Source organism: Papaver somniferum, unplaced genomic scaffold (genome assembly GCF_003573695.1).
Source record: "Papaver somniferum cultivar HN1 unplaced genomic scaffold, ASM357369v1 unplaced-scaffold_132, whole genome shotgun sequence".
In the NCBI taxonomy this organism is placed as follows: domain Eukaryota; kingdom Viridiplantae; phylum Streptophyta; class Magnoliopsida; order Ranunculales; family Papaveraceae; genus Papaver; species Papaver somniferum.
In genome coordinates, this window is record NW_020622381.1 from 3,264,347 (window position 1) to 3,283,814 (window position 19,468).

The 19,468-nt window shown below is 37.0% G+C and overlaps 2 protein-coding genes across 2 annotated transcripts; one reads left to right on the top strand and one right to left on the bottom strand.

The window, feature by feature from the left end:
• The first annotated feature begins 3,610 nt into the window (after nt 1–3,610).
• On the top strand, nt 3,611–4,273 carry LOC113333227. Its single transcript, XM_026579738.1, has one exon. The coding sequence runs from the start codon at nt 3,611–3,613 to the stop codon at nt 4,271–4,273; it is 663 nt and encodes a 220-aa protein (XP_026435523.1).
• Nucleotides 4,274–11,301: 7,028 nt separating this feature from the next.
• LOC113332773 (probable inactive ATP-dependent zinc metalloprotease FTSHI 5, chloroplastic) lies at nt 11,302–19,463 on the bottom strand. The gene is made up of 19 exons (XM_026579289.1): nt 18,329–19,463; nt 17,777–18,251; nt 17,488–17,688; nt 17,113–17,406; nt 16,721–16,990; nt 15,866–15,955; nt 15,630–15,761; nt 15,300–15,473; nt 14,980–15,101; nt 14,579–14,780; nt 14,122–14,250; nt 13,755–13,940; nt 13,498–13,617; nt 13,054–13,239; nt 12,873–12,947; nt 12,734–12,793; nt 12,532–12,639; nt 12,314–12,394; nt 11,302–12,091 (listed from the first exon to the last, which is right to left on the bottom strand). Exons 1-19 carry the CDS (start codon nt 19,288–19,290, stop codon nt 12,020–12,022), a joined length of 3,939 nt encoding a protein of 1,312 aa, XP_026435074.1. The 5' UTR covers nt 19,291–19,463; the 3' UTR covers nt 11,302–12,019.
• Nucleotides 19,464–19,468: the final 5 nt, after the last annotated feature.

Consider the following 19,468-nt stretch of genomic DNA (forward strand, 5'->3'; position numbering starts at 1 on the left):
GTCTCCACATACCTTTTGTTGATGAAGTTCCAGAATCCCTCCTTAGTAGTTCTTCGTCTTCAAATGATGAACGCCGTGAAATCTAAGGCTCAACTACACAATCTATGTCGTAGTCCGAGACATCTATAAGTAGACTAGAAATCAAGACTTATAGTTTTTATCACTAACATTGACAAACATGCTTGAGATAGCAACGCATGCGAGTTCGACCGAGAAGTGCTCTAACAGGTTTAATGTTTTGTCTCTCCATACAACAAAATTAAACGCGTTATCAATACCTCCTCTAGACAATTGAGTACTCATCCTTCACCAAAAAGGATTTTCCAAAAGAAGGTACATTTAATCCCTTTACTTTTTGATTTATTTGTCTACTCTCTTTCAAAGTGACATATTTCTATCTACTAGGAAATACCAATTGGCCCTACAAATAATATATTAGAGAGAGTCTAGTCCAATTGACCTAGTCAATTGTCTGTTTGGTCCTATTTGGTAATATGAATTATAGTTTGGTCCTAAAAATTATAGTTTGGTCCTAGGGTGATGTGATGGATGATGTAAATGTCATCTTGTAGTGGCAGAAATACCCTTTTGGATAAGGACCATATATATAGTCAAAAAGTAAGAGAAAAGAATCATTCTCAGATTTACTTTCTCTCTCCTATATTTTCAGATCTAGAATTTCTATCTCTCTCTCTTTTTTATTTTCTTCCTGCTAGTGATGAAGATGATGAAGATGATGATGAACGATTCTCTCTTCTCTCTATTTTTTCTCTACTAGTGATGAACAAGATGAACGATGATGGTGATGAATACGATGAAGTTTTGCGTTTTTTTTTTTTTTGATGTTTTGCTTCTGTTTTGATGATGAAGACGGTGAGGTTGAAGATTCTGCTGCTATTTATGATGATGATGAACCTTTATCATCTTACATGCTTGGGTAAGTTTCGGATCTACAAAAGAAGATGAAGATGACGGAGTTCATTTCTGGAATGAACTCTGGTTTGTGATGAAGATTTTGATGTTTTCCCGTCTGTTGTTGCTGCTGGTGATGGAGAGGATGAATATGATGAAGATGAGTTATTGTTGCCAATGAAGAAGATGAAGATGACGGAGTTCATTTCAGGAATGAACTTTGGTTTGTGATGAAGAGTTTGATGTTTTTTATTGATGAAGATAGATTTATGTTTTTCTTCATCGCTGCTGCTGCTATTGTTGAAGATGCTGAATTTGATGAAGTTCATTCTTGAAATGAACTATGTTTTCTTTTGAAGATGATGATAAAAACGATGAAGATGATGAAGACGACGATAGATTTATGTTGAAGATGACGATGAAGACGATAGATCTTGATTGTTTGATGTTTGCTGCTCGTGTTGAAGATCTTGAATTTGATGTTGTTGTTGATGATGAAGAAGAAGAAAACGATGACGACAATTTCATGGATCTGTTGTTGTTGTTGTTTGAAGACAACGAAGATGATGAAGATGATGCTACTGCAGTTCATTTCTACGAATGAACTCTGATTTTTATGGGTTTTTTTGTGTGTGTTCATGTAAAGAATGAACTCTGTTTTTTTAGGTTTTTATATGGAGTTCATTTCTGGAATGAACTCTGTTTTTTTAGGTGATTATACGGAGTTCATTTCCGGAATGAACTCTGTTTTTTTTTGTGATTATATGGAGTTCATTTCTGGGAATGAACTCTGGTTTTTTAGGTTTTTTATATGGAGTTCATTTCTGGAATGAACTCTAGTTTTTTATGTTTTATATGGAGTTCGTTTCTGGAATGAACTCTGTTTTCTTAGGTTTTTATATGGAGTTCGTTTCTGGAATGAACTCTGGTTTTCTTAGGTTTTTATATGGAGTTCATTTCTGGAATGAACTCTGGTTTTTAGGTGATTTCTGGAAAAAAATAAGTAGAAATTAACAGGAGTTCATTTTGACGAATGAACTGTTACAAAAAATAAGTAGAAATTAACCCGGAAGGGTACTTTTGTCCATTTAATATTTTTAAATAATTATGGACCAAACATTAAAGGCGTTTGACCAAAGGACTAAACTGACATGGGCCCACCTAAAAAATACCAAACGATTATTTTCCCTTCTATCTATATATTATCTTTGGAACTTTATTATCACATGCATGTACTATTTATTTTGTTTACAACAAAAGGTAAAAGAAAAAAAATCCATGTGATTTCTACTAGCTCATTTTCTACTTGATAATGATACTCCCTCTGTTTCACAAAGATAGTCCGCTTTGACTTTCTCAGAATATTAAGGAGACCATACTATTTTACTTGACTACCCTTAGTTACTTACCTATTTTATTTTAATAAAAATGCTAGTAATAAAGACTATCCAAAATTATTATGAGAATTATAAATACGAAATATAAAAGGAAAATTTAAAAGATATCGAATTTATGAAGTATAAACTTTATAAGGAATTTATTTTTTAGAGTTAAATGTATATTTTCTTAAAAGGAATGAATGATATATTTGTTTCCTCAATTATACTAATTTCTTTAATATTTTAGATTGGGTCACGTTAAAAATTGATTTATGATTATAAAGAATTCAAGGGTATATTAGAGAGTTCATTGAAAAAGTATGACTATAAACAGAAGCTTGACACAATTTTGAAACTGACGAAAAAGGAATAGAGGATGGTCTTTCAGAAACAGAGGGAGTAGTTATTTTGTTTCTTTATCACTTGAAAGTGACGTTTTTGTCTCTAGTTTTCTTACACAAAAATCATGTGATACACAAAAAGTTTGTTTTACTTCCACACACACACATACACACACAAGAAAAAAAAAACATGTTATTAGTGTTTTACTTTCTCTCTCACTTTTGAAAAGAAAAAGAAAAATGATACATGTATAGATATTGTTTACCTTTGAAGGATATCATTTCATTCTACTTGTTAGAAAATATATTATACCCATGATGCATATGCATATACGTTAATTATTTTTCTTTTATGCCATGAATATTCTAGTATTTTATTTTTATCAGATAGTCATTACATATGTATACACCTACGATACTTTCCCTACCAAATGTTATACTATTATTTTTATACCTTCCTCAAAATTGTAAAATTTTGACATGTATCTTATGCTTAGTTTTATACCACTCATGCATGTCACAAATATTAACTTAAAGTTATTTTTATCCCGCAAACAGTTTGCTACTAAATCTGCAAACAGATTGCAACTTAAATTCCAACAATTTTATATGTGTATATAAATGATAAATGAGCATGTAGTTTATTTTTTTAACAACCTATTTTTATTTGACTATTTTGTCAACCTTGTTACCAATTTTTTTCGCAATTTTTAAACCATAAAGAAATTTGGTTTGCAAACAAAGTTCACTTGTTAAAACCATAAAAAAGCTTGGTTAATTAATTTTGTGGACTGGGTTATGATCAAAGATTGGACTATATGACATATCCGTATTACCCACAAAACCATAAAGAAATTTGGTTTTGGTATTCATCTTGGCCATAAAGAAATTTGGTCACGGGAAAATGACACCGGGATTTGTCGTGGACTCAGAAAGACTTGAGCACCATATTAATGTCCTTTATTTTTTTCTATATAGATGGACTCAATTCGACGAGAATTCGAACTTTTGGACTCATCAGGACTTGAGTACCAATGTTGGGTATCTGATGTGGAAACTACCTTCATGGCAAAGGACTATACATCCACTATCAAGCCATCTGCCGACGCTGCTCCGACAACTGAGAAAGACAAAGCTCATGCTCTTATGTTCCTCAAGAGGCATATAGATCCTAACATGCGTTGGGGTCATCATCACTTGAAGACACCCAAAGAGCTATGGAATGCTCTAGAGAGCCGTTTTGGGAATATTTATGATTCCTTGCTACGACAATTGACTCTCCAGTGGAATGAAATCCGCTTTCTCGATTATGTAAAAGTGAATGATTTCCAAAAAAATATGATACAGATTCAGGCACGTCTGGACTTCTGTGGAAAGAAACTCACAGATGAGGAAATGATTCAGAAAACCCTATCGACCTTTCCCACCTTTTCCACGATACTAACGAACCAGTATCGTTTAGAGGTTGACAACAAAGGAATCACCACATTCAGTAGGTTGATAAACTTATTGCAAGTAGCCGAAAGGCACAATGAGATTCTTGTCAATAACAATGTCAGAGATGTCGGGAAAAAGAAAGTTCTCGAAGTTAACTATGGAAAGGTCAATAGAGGAAAGAATCCCAAAGGAAAGAGGGCTTGACATTCTGATTCACACCTCGATGATCCATACCCACGTGGAGATAACATCTCTCCTGGAAGAGGGCGTAAGGGACACAATCGAGGTCGAGGACGTAAAGGTCACTCTAATGTTTGGCACAGAGAAGGAACTTCTGGCCATAGTGGTGGTGATCCTAAGTTCGATAAAATACCTAAAAATCCCGAAAACAAAAAGGTCGCAGACGAAAATGTGTCTTGTTTTAGGTGTGGATTTACCGGACATTGGTACAAGCATTGCAAGGCTAGTGCCAATGTAGCTGCGAGGTACAAAAAGTACCGGGAAACTCTCGAACAAGAGGCTAACTATATGGAAGAAAATTATGTAACCTCTGACGTTAACCTCACAATCTCAGACTTCCTAGGCAATGAGGACTTTGCCCCAACAATGGATGTTCTGACTTTTCTTGGGCCTAAGAGCTTAGTCTCTTATTTTATGGATTGCTAGACTCTGATTGTTTTAAATGCTTTGAGGTTTTTATGTTATCTTAGACTATTGTTTACTTAATAGTTTGAGTGGGTATTACTGTTGCTGAACATGTTCTTACCATCTTTATGTTATGTGTATGGATTATCTATAAATACTTATTTTCTATTATGTTCTACGGAATTTTACTTTGTTAATGATAATCTGTTGTTTAGCATGTAAATTAGAATGGAAAAGACGCCATTTTGGTAGAACAAAATTCTCTAAAGGAAGTGAGATAAATTGTTCGTTTTTGTTTGTAACATTCCCGCCTAATGTACTTGTAGGAATGTCTTAAGGAGAAATTGAATGTTTAGTTGATAGTGCAACCACCCACACAATCCTAAGAAATACACAATTATTTGTCAATTTTACTCCGTATAATACATCTATGAATACGATGATTGGATCATACAAGTAATAATTGGGCCAGATACTGCTCAATTTTTGTTGCCAAACGGCCGGCACAATGATTAAAGTCACAGAAGCTCTATATGCACCAAGAGCTCACCGCACTTTGTTGAGTTTCAAGGATATCCATGAAAATGGTTATCACTTGGAAACTCACTGTGAAAATGGAATTGAGTACATATATGTGACCTCTAATGAATGCGGAAGGAAACACATACTAGAGAAACCAATGAGTCACTCTAGTGGATTGTATATCACCACTATTAGGATTATTGAATCCCATGTGGTTGCCAACGATGAACTGTTGGCCAGTGACTTATATAAGCTTTGACACGATCGACTAGGGTACCCAGGTCGTGATATGATGATCTGTATTTTGAAGTACTCACACGGACATCCATTCTTTCGAATGAAAAATAAAAAGGGACAAAAGATTGTTACAATGCAGAGTAACAATGTGCATTCTAACTTAAATGATGCACATTTTATGCCTTCTAAAGTAAGAGAAGCGCAACCTTCGTCTTCCAAAGTAATTGAAGCGCACCCCATGTCCCATTCTTCTTCGTTGTCCTTATCGAAGGCACATCGATCATTCTGCAAAGCTTGTTCATTAGCAAAGACAGGATCGAGACCATCCTATGCTAAAGATACCAAACAAAATATTCCATTTTTATAAAGAATACAAGGTGATATTTGTGGACCTATACATCCAGAATGCAGACCATTCAGGAATTTTATGATTCTGATTGATGCTTCGACCCGTTGGTCACACGTTGCATTGTTGTCCACAAGAAATGTTGCATTTGCAAAGCTCCTAGCACAAATTATATGACTAAGGGCTCACCAACATGATCATCCAATCAAGTCTATTAGACTTGATAATGCTGGAGAATTTACATCTAAAGGATTTGATGATTTATGTATGTCTAATGGAATTGAAGTAGAGCATCTCGTACCCCATATACACACTCAAAATGGTCTTGCAGAAGCTACCATCAAAATATTACAGATGATAGTTAGGCCATTGGTTATGCGTTCCAACCTGCCTATTACTGTCTGGGGGTACACCATATTGCATGCAACATTACTTATTCGCTTTAGACCCACTGCTAGCCAACCATTTTATGTGTACCAGTTGGTAGATGGATATGAGTCTGATATTTCACATTTACGCATATTTGGTTGTGCCGTATACGTGCCTATTACGCCCCCACAACGTACTAAGATGGGTCTACAAAGACGAGTAGGTATTTATGTTGGATATGAATCCCCAACAATTATCCACTACATAAAACCTTTGACAGGCGATCTCTTTACCGCTAGATTTGCGGATTGTCAATTTGATGAGACAACCTTCCCGTCGTTATGGAGAGGTATGGAAAAGGAATTCCAAAGGGAACGACAGGAATTGTCGTGGTGTATTCCCACGTTGTCTCATCTTGATCCCTGCACTCCACAATGTGAAAGTGAAGTGAAAAGAATTATCGAGCTTCAGAATGTGGCAGATTCAATGCCCGATACATTTACTGATATCATTAAAGTGACGAGATCACATATACCAGCTGCAAACGTGCCTGCAAGGTTGGAAATTACCGACAAGGGAAAAGGTACCATAAATATAGGTACCAAAGCTGCACTTGGTGGAAGTGTAGCTGAGGTCGTGGCCCCCAAAAGGAAGAGGGGAAGACCACTTGGTTCGATCGATACTCATCTAAGGAAGAAAAGGGCGAGTAAGGCACAAACTGATGCATATATCATCAATACTGATAATCTATCTCATGAGATTGTCTCTGATTAGAGTTATGTCCATGAATTATTACTGGGGGATGCCCTGAAGTTTGAATTGATTCCAGAGAACAAAGAAATCTCTATGGATTTTGAAAATACATACATGTTGATGGAAAGATCCTCCACGCATATTGATGATATATTCACATATATTGTTGCTCGAGAGATTATAGAGCACGATGATATCGAACCACACTCTATTGCAGAATGCCAAAAGAGAATAAATTCGCCTCAATGGAGAGATGCAATCCGGGCTGAACTAGATTCACTGGAAAAAAGACAGGTATTTGGTGCGGTAGTGCTAACCCCACCAGGTGTAAAGCCTGTAGGACATAAATGGGTATTTGTCAGAAAGCGTAATGAGAAGAACGAAGTCTTGAGATATAAGGATCGCCTTGTGGCGCAAGGTTTCTCACAAATCCCTGGGATTGACTACGAAGAAACGTACTCCCCTGTAATGGACGTCATAACGTTTCGTTACTTAGTCAGCTTAGTAGTTTCAGAAGAACTTGAAATGCAACTTATGGATGTGGTTACCACATATCTCTATGGGGATCTTGATATAGAGATATTCATGAAAGTGCCAGATGGACTTTCATCGCCCAAATCAAGTAACTCTAAACCACGGAGTGCATTTGCAATTCAGTTGAAACGCTCACTTTACGGATTAAAGCAATCCGGGCGGATGTGGTATACCCGTCTAAGTGATTATTTGATTGGGAAAGGATATACAAATAATGAATTATGCCCCTGTGTGTTTATAAAGAAAACAAGTTACGGATTTGCAATTATAGTTGTCTATGTCGACGACATGAACATAGTAGGTACTCTTGATGAAATAAGAGAAACCGCAAGCTATTTGAAATCCGAATTTGAGATGAAAGATCTTGGGAAAACTCGTATGTGTCTAAGACTTGAACTAGAACATCGAGCTTGTGGAACATTAATCCACCAGTCTGCACATGTCCAAAAGATACTCATGCAATTTAATATGGACAAAGTGCACCCTGCTAGCACTCCCGTGGTTGGTCGAACTTTAGATGTACATAAAGATCCATTTCGTCCAAAGGAAGATGGCGAAGATGTATTGGGAGCTGAATATCCCTATCTAAGTTCAATAGGTGCATTATTGTACTTATCACAATGTACTCGACCAAATATCTCGTTCTCAGTGAACTTGTTAGCTAGATATAGCTCAACGCCAACGCAACGTCATTGAAATAGTATAAAGAATATCTTTAGATACCTAAAAGGAACCATTGACTTGGGTTTGTTTTATCCCTATGAAGACGAAATGAGAGCTGCTAATGTAATTGCGACTCCTTACACCGACACCTCAAATAATGTTTTGGTTGGTTTTCCTGATGCTGGGTACCTCTCAGACCCACACAAAGGTCGATCCGAAACTGGATACGTGTTCACCGTAGGTAATACAACGATATCTTGGATATCGACCAAGCAAACCTTGTGGCTACCTCCACGAACCACTCTGGGATCATTGCCCTACATGAGGCGGTTCATGAGTGTATATGGTTAACGTATGTCATTACACATATTCGAGGGCGCGTGGTTTGAGTTCTACCACAGAAGAGCCAACTTGCATTTATGAAGATAATGCAGCTTGCATCAAACAGATGAAGCAAGGGTACATTAAGGGTGATAATACAAAACATATATCACCGAAGTTCTTTTACAATCAGCAACAATAATGTCTTCTAAACATTCAAGTCAGTAAAGTAAAGTCTGGCGAAAATGTGGCAGACTTATTTACTAAGTCATTACCTAAGTCCACATTTGAAAAACATGTGAGAAGTATAGGGCTAAAGAAACTGTCCGAACTTCCATGACTACATGTGAAAAGTACATGACTAAAGGAATTGTCTGGAGCCCGTGATTGCATGCGTAAGACTAAAGAAATTGTCTAAAACTCCCATGACCGTTATGGACTAAAGAAATTGGCCTACATCAGGGGGAGCTTCGAATGGTATGTTGAACTCTTTTTCCCTTCTTCGAGGTTACTTTTCCCCACAAGGTTTAGTTACTCGACAAGGTTTTTAATGAGACAACAATAATACCATAAATGCAAATCATAGGGAGATGTCGACATCAGGGGGAGCATCTAGCGATGCACTGATGACATCAAAGTGTGTTGTACTGTTTTCCTTCACCGAGGTTACTTTTACCCACAAGTTTTTGTTACTCGGTAAGGTTTTTAATGAGACAACAAAAACACTAGAGATACAACTTCGGTTGAGGTTATTCTTCTCCTTACAAGTGTTCAGGTTTTTGTGCGAAATATTTTTCCTGACACGGTTTTACAAAGGAGAAAAGTCCTGACAAGCGACGCCATTTCAGAAGCTCAAGTGTCTTTCTCCTTTGACCAGTTTATCATCAACAGATGTTTTCTGGAAAGGTTTTGACAAAGCAGTCAGTTTACAATGGTGGTCATCCAAGGGGGAGTGTTGTAGGAATATTATTGATGGTATGGTTGACCACCCCCATGTGTCACTATGCATGGGAAACTTCTCTCCATGCTAGACACATGTAGCATTTCCTCTAACTCAATCAACACATGTACTTCTACCTTCTCTTTATCCCATGTATTTAAAGAGTAAACGGGTTGCACGGACGCTCCGTTTTTTGAGTCGTGTCCGCGTCCGACTCGCGTCGGACACAGGACGCGTGTTGGGCGCTGACACGACGTGTGTCCGACGCACCAATATGCCCGTCCCACGCGCGTCTTGTTTGGACGCACCGATGACTCGGGTTTAAAGCATTTTTTTCTCATTTCATTTGAACTTCTTCCTTTATTTTTACTATTATTAACTAAATGAAGAAAGACAAACATTTAGATCAATCATTTAAGTGTTTATTAGGGTTTTGTAATTGGAAATGACATCCCATATACCCTTGGTTGGGCATATGTTGTCCTAAGAATGCATTTTAATAGTGATTAATAGGTGTAACATGTGTTTAATAGTGATTGATTGCTTGACCTTCGGCGTGTATAAACAAATGATCTCTCCTTTTCTTTTGAAATTTATACACATAACATTATTTTCTAATTTTTAGGATCGACACACTTGACTTTGCTGTATAAATACATAATTGTATATATAATATAAATAATATATAAATAAAATATGTATATACGTGTCCGCGTCCTAGTTTTTTGAGAATTTTGTAGTGTCTGCGTCCGCTTCGTGTTGTGTCCGCGTTTGTGCAACCCAAAGCTAATGAGAAAATACATCTGATTCTCCTCCTCTTTTGTCTCTTTTTTGCTTTCATGTTTTGTCTCTCCATACAACAAACTTAAACATAATTCAATATATTTTGTTGATCTAGTGATTTATTTTATCCTCTAAAATAATTGAAGGATCGAATTTAAATATGCATTATGCACACAATACGAGGCACCAGTTCTTCTGAACTTTTGCAATATTATTTTCTATTAAATGTTGTATAAGTTCTATGGTGCATTCCAACCTATTCAAAACTTGGAAGAAGTGTGGAATTTTAAGTATAATGACTTTTAAGTTGGATTTTCCACAATGCTTCTGAGCCACGTTCCAAGATTTCTTGAAGAACCCTCAATCTTACAATTGATTTTATTCGTGAATCCGATTATCTTTTTCTGACAGTTGATCTTGTGGGCTAAAGATGGAGTATTGATCCTTTTGACAATTTAATACTTACAATACCTTCCACCATTAGACTTTGCTTTTTTATGATCTACTCCAAGTGGTGAAGTTGGGTTAAACATGGAAGATGAAGGTCTTCCAAGTTCCAACATAAGACTTCTCAGTGAACTAAAACAAGTCTTATGGCGATATTCCAAGTTCCGTGCAACTCATGTTTGAAATAGATCATGGAAGATCAAGTCTAATGGTAGAAGGTTGCGAAGCTTCATGTCTACTGACATTGGGCGATAAAAGACCAGTGTTAACAGACTTGATACTCCATTTTAAACCGCTAGATCAATAGTCCAAATCAATGTAGTCAATATCGGCCGTATCGGCCGATATATCGGGGATATTTCGGATATCTGCCCAGAACGATACGATAAGAAGGATATCGGGGATACGATATTCGTCCGATAATATCGGCTGTATCGGTCGAATATCGGCCGTATCGGTCGATACGAAATTTTCCTACATTTCCCGATATGAGACGGTATTGGTCGTTTTCTATAAAGTTTAAGGGTAATTTTGGCGAAGAAAGTCTTCCAGGTGGTAGTAGAGGTGCATGTAGCTCTCGAAGCAAGTTACTAAAGTTACTCTTTTGTTTTTTTGAAGAAATTGATGTTATCTATTATATCTTATCCGAAAATGTGTGGAGAAAATGTTTAATATAAAATTATAGTCTCTAAATCTAAAACCGATATTTCAACGATAATATCCCCGATATAAAATCGTACCAGTGTATCGGTCCCGGCCGAGATGAACCGATATCCGATATTAACTACATTGGTCCAAATAAGGAAAACAACTTGTTACTAAATGCTCCAAACTGTCAGATTTAGTGACAGGAGACTTGACGCTTAGCATCAAGAGACGCTTTAGGCTGGATTCTAAAACATATACAGCTCCAACTTGGAATTGTTAGACTTGATCTTCCGCGTTTTTGATAGCTTGGATTCTACCATAAAACTTGCTTTGATATAACTTAAAAACAACCCAAGCCGATTTCGCATGATTTAGGAGGTTTTCTGTGGCTTTGACTCGGTCTTAGTACGGTGATGCTGATGAAAAAGAAGATATCAACAGAAATTCAAGCTCGAAATTTCTGTTAGGGCTGTGGAGGCTCCTCTAGTAGGCATCCCCTAAGAGGTAGACAACCACACAGATTCCTTTAAAAATTGGCAACCAGACACGGACTCGTGATGCACGTACAACTCGATGAGAAACCCATGTCTTCTAGACAGGAATGGCCAACCGGGTTATCATTTTCTATCAGAGATGAGAGACGGAGACGGGCAATCAGAAAAAGATTCAGACTATTGTAGTAATGCTGAACGCTTTGAGCAGAGAGGTTCAGTGACAGTTCATATATAATGCTTTCCCATTTCTATGTTGTTGGTGCACCCAAAAGAACCAGTCCTGATGAACTTCCTCCATCAACAGAGCTGCTAGAGGGAAGCTGCATAAGAAGCCAAGTTGATTAATATGATCTTCACTCAACCAACTAATGCCAGTCCACTTTAGCATGCCGCAAAAACTATCGAGAACCAATTTTAATAGCACTAAATAAGAGCATGAGATAAAGTCTGAGAATATGCCATTAATCAATCCATGGATAGAGAACAAGTATCACAAACGGAATACTGAAGGGATGAGATAACTGAGATTAAAAATTTACTACCTTCTTAACACCAGATGTTGATAGGAAGAATGGTTCTTTCTCTTGAATTCCACCATTTGCGACAAAAATCCTTTCTAAATCCTGAAAAATGAAGTGCACGATATTAACTATATAAGCACAGTTTCTTTGCAACTAAATCCAAAAAATTACAGCTAGATAGAGGTATAAATTGTAATTGTCAAGAAACGGATTTCAAGTTATTCTTATTGGCTCTATACCACTCCTGTCAAGATTTCAAACTCGAGCAACTCATCCACAATATTCTGAAGCACCCCACGATTCTTTTGCAGCATCTCATTCGCTTTGTCATAAGCTAAATTATACATCTGTAACAGAATAAAAGGTTTAGCAAAATGAAAGGATCCTGTGAAAAAACTGTGCAATCCGTATCAGTACATATCAAAAGCGACAAAATCATACCGCTTCAACTTTGGCGGCCATTTCATACTCATGCTTGTCACCCATGCTTAAGGCGGTCGTCTGCAATAACAAAGGAATAAGCACATAACAGCTTAACAACTTCCAAATAACAAACAGGGAAACCATGAAAGGCATATACCGCACTGCTAGCATAGTAGATAGCGGGACTATCATCAGGACCCCATCCATATTGAATCACCATACGCGTCGCTATCTGTTTAAAAGTTAAACATGCCATTGTCGTGGAGGATGAAAAAAAAATCAGCTATAGAAATGAAGTAAAGAGAATGACATTACTAATAAGTGTGAATACCAATTACCTCTTGAGCCTGCTGAAGTTCTGACGACGAAAGAAAATTATCCTCCCCAAATGGAAGTAGCATTTGAGATGCTATATATGAGCCAAAGCAGAACACAAGCTTTTTTTCAAGATACGATCTTGTTTCCACATTTCCGTTAACTGATCCTTCATTCTTAGTCTTTGAAATCTTTGTGCACCCAATTCCCTATAAAGCAAGTGGTGGGACCATTTCATCAATCAACTCTAAAAAGAAGCGGACAGGTAACTTAACTACAGATGTCCAGGATAACTTTAATACAGATTTCCGTTAACTACAGATGTCCAGGATAACTGCTGCGAACACAAAATGGGCTACCACACTCGCTTAGGTAGGTATGTATTAGTACAACGGATGTGAAGCGAGATCAAAACAATCATAAGATGAATGAGCCAAACCAAAAAATAAATAACAAAAAGGACCAACCTCCCAAGCAAGTGGCTCAAGCCAAACGTTATCAACCACATCAAAGTTCGGAAGAAGAAGAGCGATAAGTGCTCGACCAGATGCCCACACAGCATGCGGGAACTTTGTCTCTCTTGTCCACTAGATTATTAACAACATCTTGTCAGTTTCAAAGCAGGCAATTCTTACAACAAGGAAAAAATATTGAAAATGAAAGGAAGAAGGAATTATGATTTTCAATTGTGGATGTAATAGCTTCTACGAGACGTAATTCTTACATCATCAAGTGGAGGTGTTAGAAATTCAATTCCATTGCTTATCTGGCCGTAAGGTTCCATTAGATCAACCACGCTGTTCAAATCCTCTTTTGTTAATGAAAGCCCCAGATGATTTACCATCCATCTGCTGCTCGCCTTGACGATCTTGGTTTTCCTTATCCATCTTGGAACAGCAAAGCTGAAGGTCTACATAATACATATACATATGAGGGGTAAGCACTGCATAATCGGGAAAAATGAAGAGTATATAGAAGATTGTGGGACATCCTAGCTAGATTATAATAAATGTATCTGAACTTAGAACAAAAAACAATGGACTTAAAAAAATTAATACAACCAAATTTTGGATCCACCCACTGTTGCTTACCGCGAACCAGCTACAGTAGCTCATCAACTCATCAGTATCAAGAAATTTGCTCCTAAAGGCACTACCTTCCAAGGCCACAGGAACAAGTTTTAGTTCTACGGGCCGCAGAAGAGCTGTTTTCTCAGCAACCTGAGAAAAGAGCATGTCTACAGTTAAAAAAACAAATAAATGTAGATTATGAGTGGAGAAAGTAAGGATTTAAACAAATTTCTCCAATTGATTCAGCTTCATCAAATAGAAGGTTTGCTCGTATATTGAACAGATATCTCAGCCATATACCAACATAATAGCACATATATCGTTAAAAAAACAGTCGTTTTTTTTTGTTGATTTTTTTAAGAATGAGTCTTTTCTTGTTAGTATGTGGATTACTATGTTAAAGCAAAAAAAATAACAAGGGCCAATGATCTCCCTAGCTGTTAAAAACTATACTGATGCATATAAACCTCACACTCACCTTTTTCCAGTCTACAAAATCAATAAGTTCATTATCCATTGTTTCTTTAGCTGCTATCTTTAGTATCTGTTCTCTTTCCATCTGAGTTGGCCGTTGAAGATGAAACACTCTGTCCATTCGACCGGGCCTTTGTAGGGCTTGGTCAATTTGTGCAAGATTCCGGGTAGTAGCCATCAGAACAACCCCGTCTTGTTTCTCAAACCTTCACAAAAAGCATCAGATTTGTATAAAACATTTGTGGGAAATTATTATAAAAAAACCACTCTCAACATGGATCTCACCAAACACAATATCTACATTAACTTTAATGTCACCCAGAAAGAAGTAATAGATAACGCCAACTAAATGATTATAAAATATATTGTTGCTTCAACAGGCAAGAGAAAATATACGAGTTTTACCCATCAAGTTCCACAAGAAGTTGATTTATAAAAGCTTCATGGTCCTGCTTTTTAGTGTGGATGTACTTCCCTCGGACACCAGCAAATTGGTCAAAATCCTCAACAAAGATTATTACAGGTGCCTATGCAATACAAAATGTAAACTAGTAAGGGATTTATAACTACTTTAACTAAATCAAAATATAAAGTTCATTCAAACGAGAATGCCAAACATGAAGACCTTATAACAATGAATAACCCCTCTCTTCAGTTATATCTTAATGACATAACTAAATACAGGGAAACAAGCATTACCCAAAACCAGGTTAATAGAGACTAACCAACTCCCTTGCTGTTTGAAACAACTCCCGAACATTTGAAGCACTTTGACCAACCCATAATCCGGCCTCTAGTTGTTGAGCTTTAACTTCAACTAGAGGCACCCTAGCTTCAGCAGCTACAGCCATTGCTAAAGATGTTTTGCCCGTTCCCCTCTCACCCACAATAAGGACTCCCTGCATTATTATAGAAAACAATTAGAAAGTGGAAACCCTATCCACACACCCTTTCAACATGAGAATTCCAAACCACGAAAAAAAGAAGGTAAATTCAACAATGCAACCAGCAGTTTCTTCTAGGATCTTTCAGAAGAGCATACTACGGTTACATACCCGAGGAGGTCGAGCACCCATTTCTCTGAAAGCACTAGGGTTTTGTAGAAATGCCACAACTTCATTTATCTCCTCTCTCATAGAGTCAACACTAGCAAAATCCTTCAACTTAATTGGAGGATTCTTTACCCTCTGCAGATTAAACAACAAACTTAAAAGTAGTTCACTGTGTTTTCTGTAAATTACTAAATATGCCGTAAAGAAGGATTCAAAGGACAAAGTAAACGTATTCAAACCTTCATTTGGTCGAAAGCAGTTGTTATTGGATCAACCCCCTCTTTTTTCCTCTTTAACGTTCTGCGCAACCTAAATTTGAAATAACTTTTCTGCAAGACACCAATGCAATCCGTAGCATCATTCAGCAGGATTTCATAGTGATTTATGAATCAGGAAAAAAAAAATGCCAGCTGATATACTTGTGACAGTTAGAAAATAAACAACTGAAGAGCATCATTATCATTTTGAGAGAAGTAATCTCAGGGAAAGAAATCTAGATTGTCATTTTGTTTTCAGTAATTATACGTATGTTTTTAGGAGGTTCCACCCATCCAAGACAGATTATTGATGTGCAGATTATTTGATAGTAAGAGCTCACTACATTCCTATGAACAGTTGACAAGAGATCTAATAAGTTAAATAACCTCCACATTGTATTATTACTTAGACAGAGAACTTCAACCATGATCATGAAACCAAAATTATTTGATAGTAAGAGCTCTTTATATTCCTATGAACAGTTGGCAAGAGATCTAACAAGTTAAATAACCTCCACATTGTATTATTAAATATCAGGCTTGTTATTAGAACCCTGAATTCTTGAAAACTAAGACAAAAAATAATTGCTTATTATGTGAAAAGAAGTGGAGTTTGCCAGGTCTAATCTATGTCTTGATTAACTTTTGTGTTTGCTAGCCATAATAAATTAGAAGAATAGAACTCGATGCAGCAGATGCCTCTCTAGTAGAGCAGTAATTGTCAGGTGTTGACTCTCACAACCTGAGTTCAAAATTTGTCAGCATTATCATTCCTACTGCCGATCAAAAAAGAAAAAGGAACAGAACTAAATGCTGATTCAGAAGATAAAACAATACCACTCTCCGCAACTTTTCCCTGTTCGGATCTCTACGTATAGGTCCAAAACCAAGAAGTCTTGGAGCCTTTTTCTTCACAAGACGAAGCACGTTGAACAACACAAACGCATATACAGAGGTCTTAATGTAAAACAAAAGGTACCAACGGATACCATCTTTCTTTCTAGTTCTGAAACTAATATCTGCCGTTGACTGCCACTCCAAGTACCAAGTTGAGCCAACAGTTTGAAATGCTTCCTCCGGCCACGCCATTCCCAATCTCATCCTTACCTGAAGTCATATGGATATGCACCATGACATGAGAAAGTTGTAGTTCTTTTACATATAGCATCAAACATAATTTGCCTCATCTAGAAACAAGCAAGTTTTCTGCTTTTTTACGGAGCTCTTACCGGATAAGGAACAATAAAGTCCAATACAGGAAAAATTATCATCATCATTATGTCATCATTAAGATTTTGTATTTTCTCAAAACCACAGTTTCTCCAATATGATACATTTTCGGACTTCCACAATCCAGAAATATATTGAGAAGAAAGACTTGTTGCCAGGAGAAACTGCTGACGCAGATCCAATTCAGTAAGTGGAATCCACATCAATTGAACAGCAGTTGGAACACCAGAAGCTAGCAATTTAAGGTAAAGCCCATCAAACCCTCCGAAATCTTCAAAAAGAGTTTCATATTCCTACCATAACACCACTTAGAAACGTTAACAAGAGAATCTAAGTAAGGAATGTTGAAACTTTTATGGATACACGTGTATAACCTGGACATTGACATAATATTCCTTGTCGTCACCCTTGAGGCCAACATACATGACACCCCAATCATGCCTAATGCGGGCACTCTCTACAAGCTTCTTGGAAACAGCATAAGGAACAGCAATTGGGTCCATTTCCCACCTTTTCTTTTCATCATTATACCATGTCTTTCCGACCACTCTATCTCTTTCCACAAGGATGCGTTCCTGAAAATAAAATATTCTAACTAGGTCATCACACAAAGCCATCAAATGTTTCCGGAACTAGATAAAAAGACTAAAAGCGTAAACCTACCTGTCTCTGAGCGACATACTGTTTACCAAAGTCTGTATCTTCCAACAGATCTCTTTTCAAGTCCGCTTTAGCTTCTTCTCGCCACTTCTTCCATCCATGGAATAGATGAGATCGAATTGCCTTTGGAACAACGACCTCCTTTTCTCCGAACATCCATTTTAGTTCAGCTTCAGGGTATCCCTTCACAACCTCATCTACAGGTGTAGATACAAGAAACTGCTTCTCATCCCCAAACTTTCCCATTTTCTGTCTTATGCGAGCTTCCACCTTACTCTGAAGCTCTCTCGATTCCTCTAAGGAATTCTTTATATCTACCACAAAACCTTTAGTATTGCTGCACGCAGGAAGTTTAGAATCATCTTCGGCATCCAAAACAGCTGGTAGTATCATTTGTTCCCAGCATTCTCTTTGTGCCATTTCCAAATCGCGTTGGATATCTGATCTGGAGAGCTTAGTGGTAGTACTATCTGGCGCACTACAAAGCAGTGTACAATGAGTAAGTATAACTTAGCAGTACCATAGTAAATAAAATTCAAATGAACGATATAATACCTTTTTACATTCTGGCTTCTCAAATCACGTACGAACCTCTCCACCAACAATTCAGCTTCACGTGCAATAAATGAAAGCTCTCTAAGTCCAATGCTGTAAGCCATTGTTTCCTTCCTCGAAATCATATCTTCAATCTCATCTATCTTAACCACAATCTCATCATACTCCTTTTCAGCAGCTTCCATAGACTTCTCTAGTCTTCTTATCTTTTCTTTCTCCTCATCATCAGCATCTACCTTCTTCACATAAGTCTGCTTCTTCTTCGTCACAGAAACAAATATCTCCTCCGATCTTTTAACCAATTTCGGTAACTTCTTTTTAGGCTCTCTCAGCTCATTACTCACGGAATCAATAATTTTTCCTCGAAGCTCCTCTTTCTTCAATTTAACCTCTTTCAAAGCTCCCCTAACTTCTTTAATATCACATTTAGACGACTTAGCTTCTTCTACCCGCTGAAGAAGTATTGATACTTTACCTAGTAACTCTTGAGTATAATCCGAATACTCATGATCCTTCTTCTTTTCTACCTCCTCTTTTTTCTCTTCTTTAGTAAACCATCCAGCAAATGACACGGCAATTGCAGGTTTTAGAAGTTTCTTTACCGGCAGAAAACCAATAACTATACAAAACAAAGCTAACACAATCGATTTCCGCACCCATTCCAATAAACTCTCATTCTTTTCTCCAGAACTCAAAATGGGTGTGTGTGAATTCTCTTGAATTACACACTTTGGGGTAGACCAAACACTAAATGATACAAATTTACTGGTTCTTTGACAGAAATTGTAATGTTTGTTTGAACATTTTACACTAAATCTTCTATTACTAGTACTAAACTGTTTTCTACTTAATACACTGGGTTTAAAATTAATGGTAGAAGAAAATGAAGAGAATAATTTTACCTTATAAGGTGGAGCACCACCGTCATTGATAGAGAATGGATTACTGAGAGTGGATTCCATGAAGAAACTCAGAATTATCAAAGAATTTGAACACTAGGGTTAAGGATGGAGATGGAATTGGGGATTAGAGTTTCGTGATATTTCCATTTCTAGGGTTTAATGAAGGTCTGGTTTTGATGGGGAAGAAGAGAGAGAGGGAATCACTCTTCCTGCAACTACAAGGGGAAGAAGAAGTGAG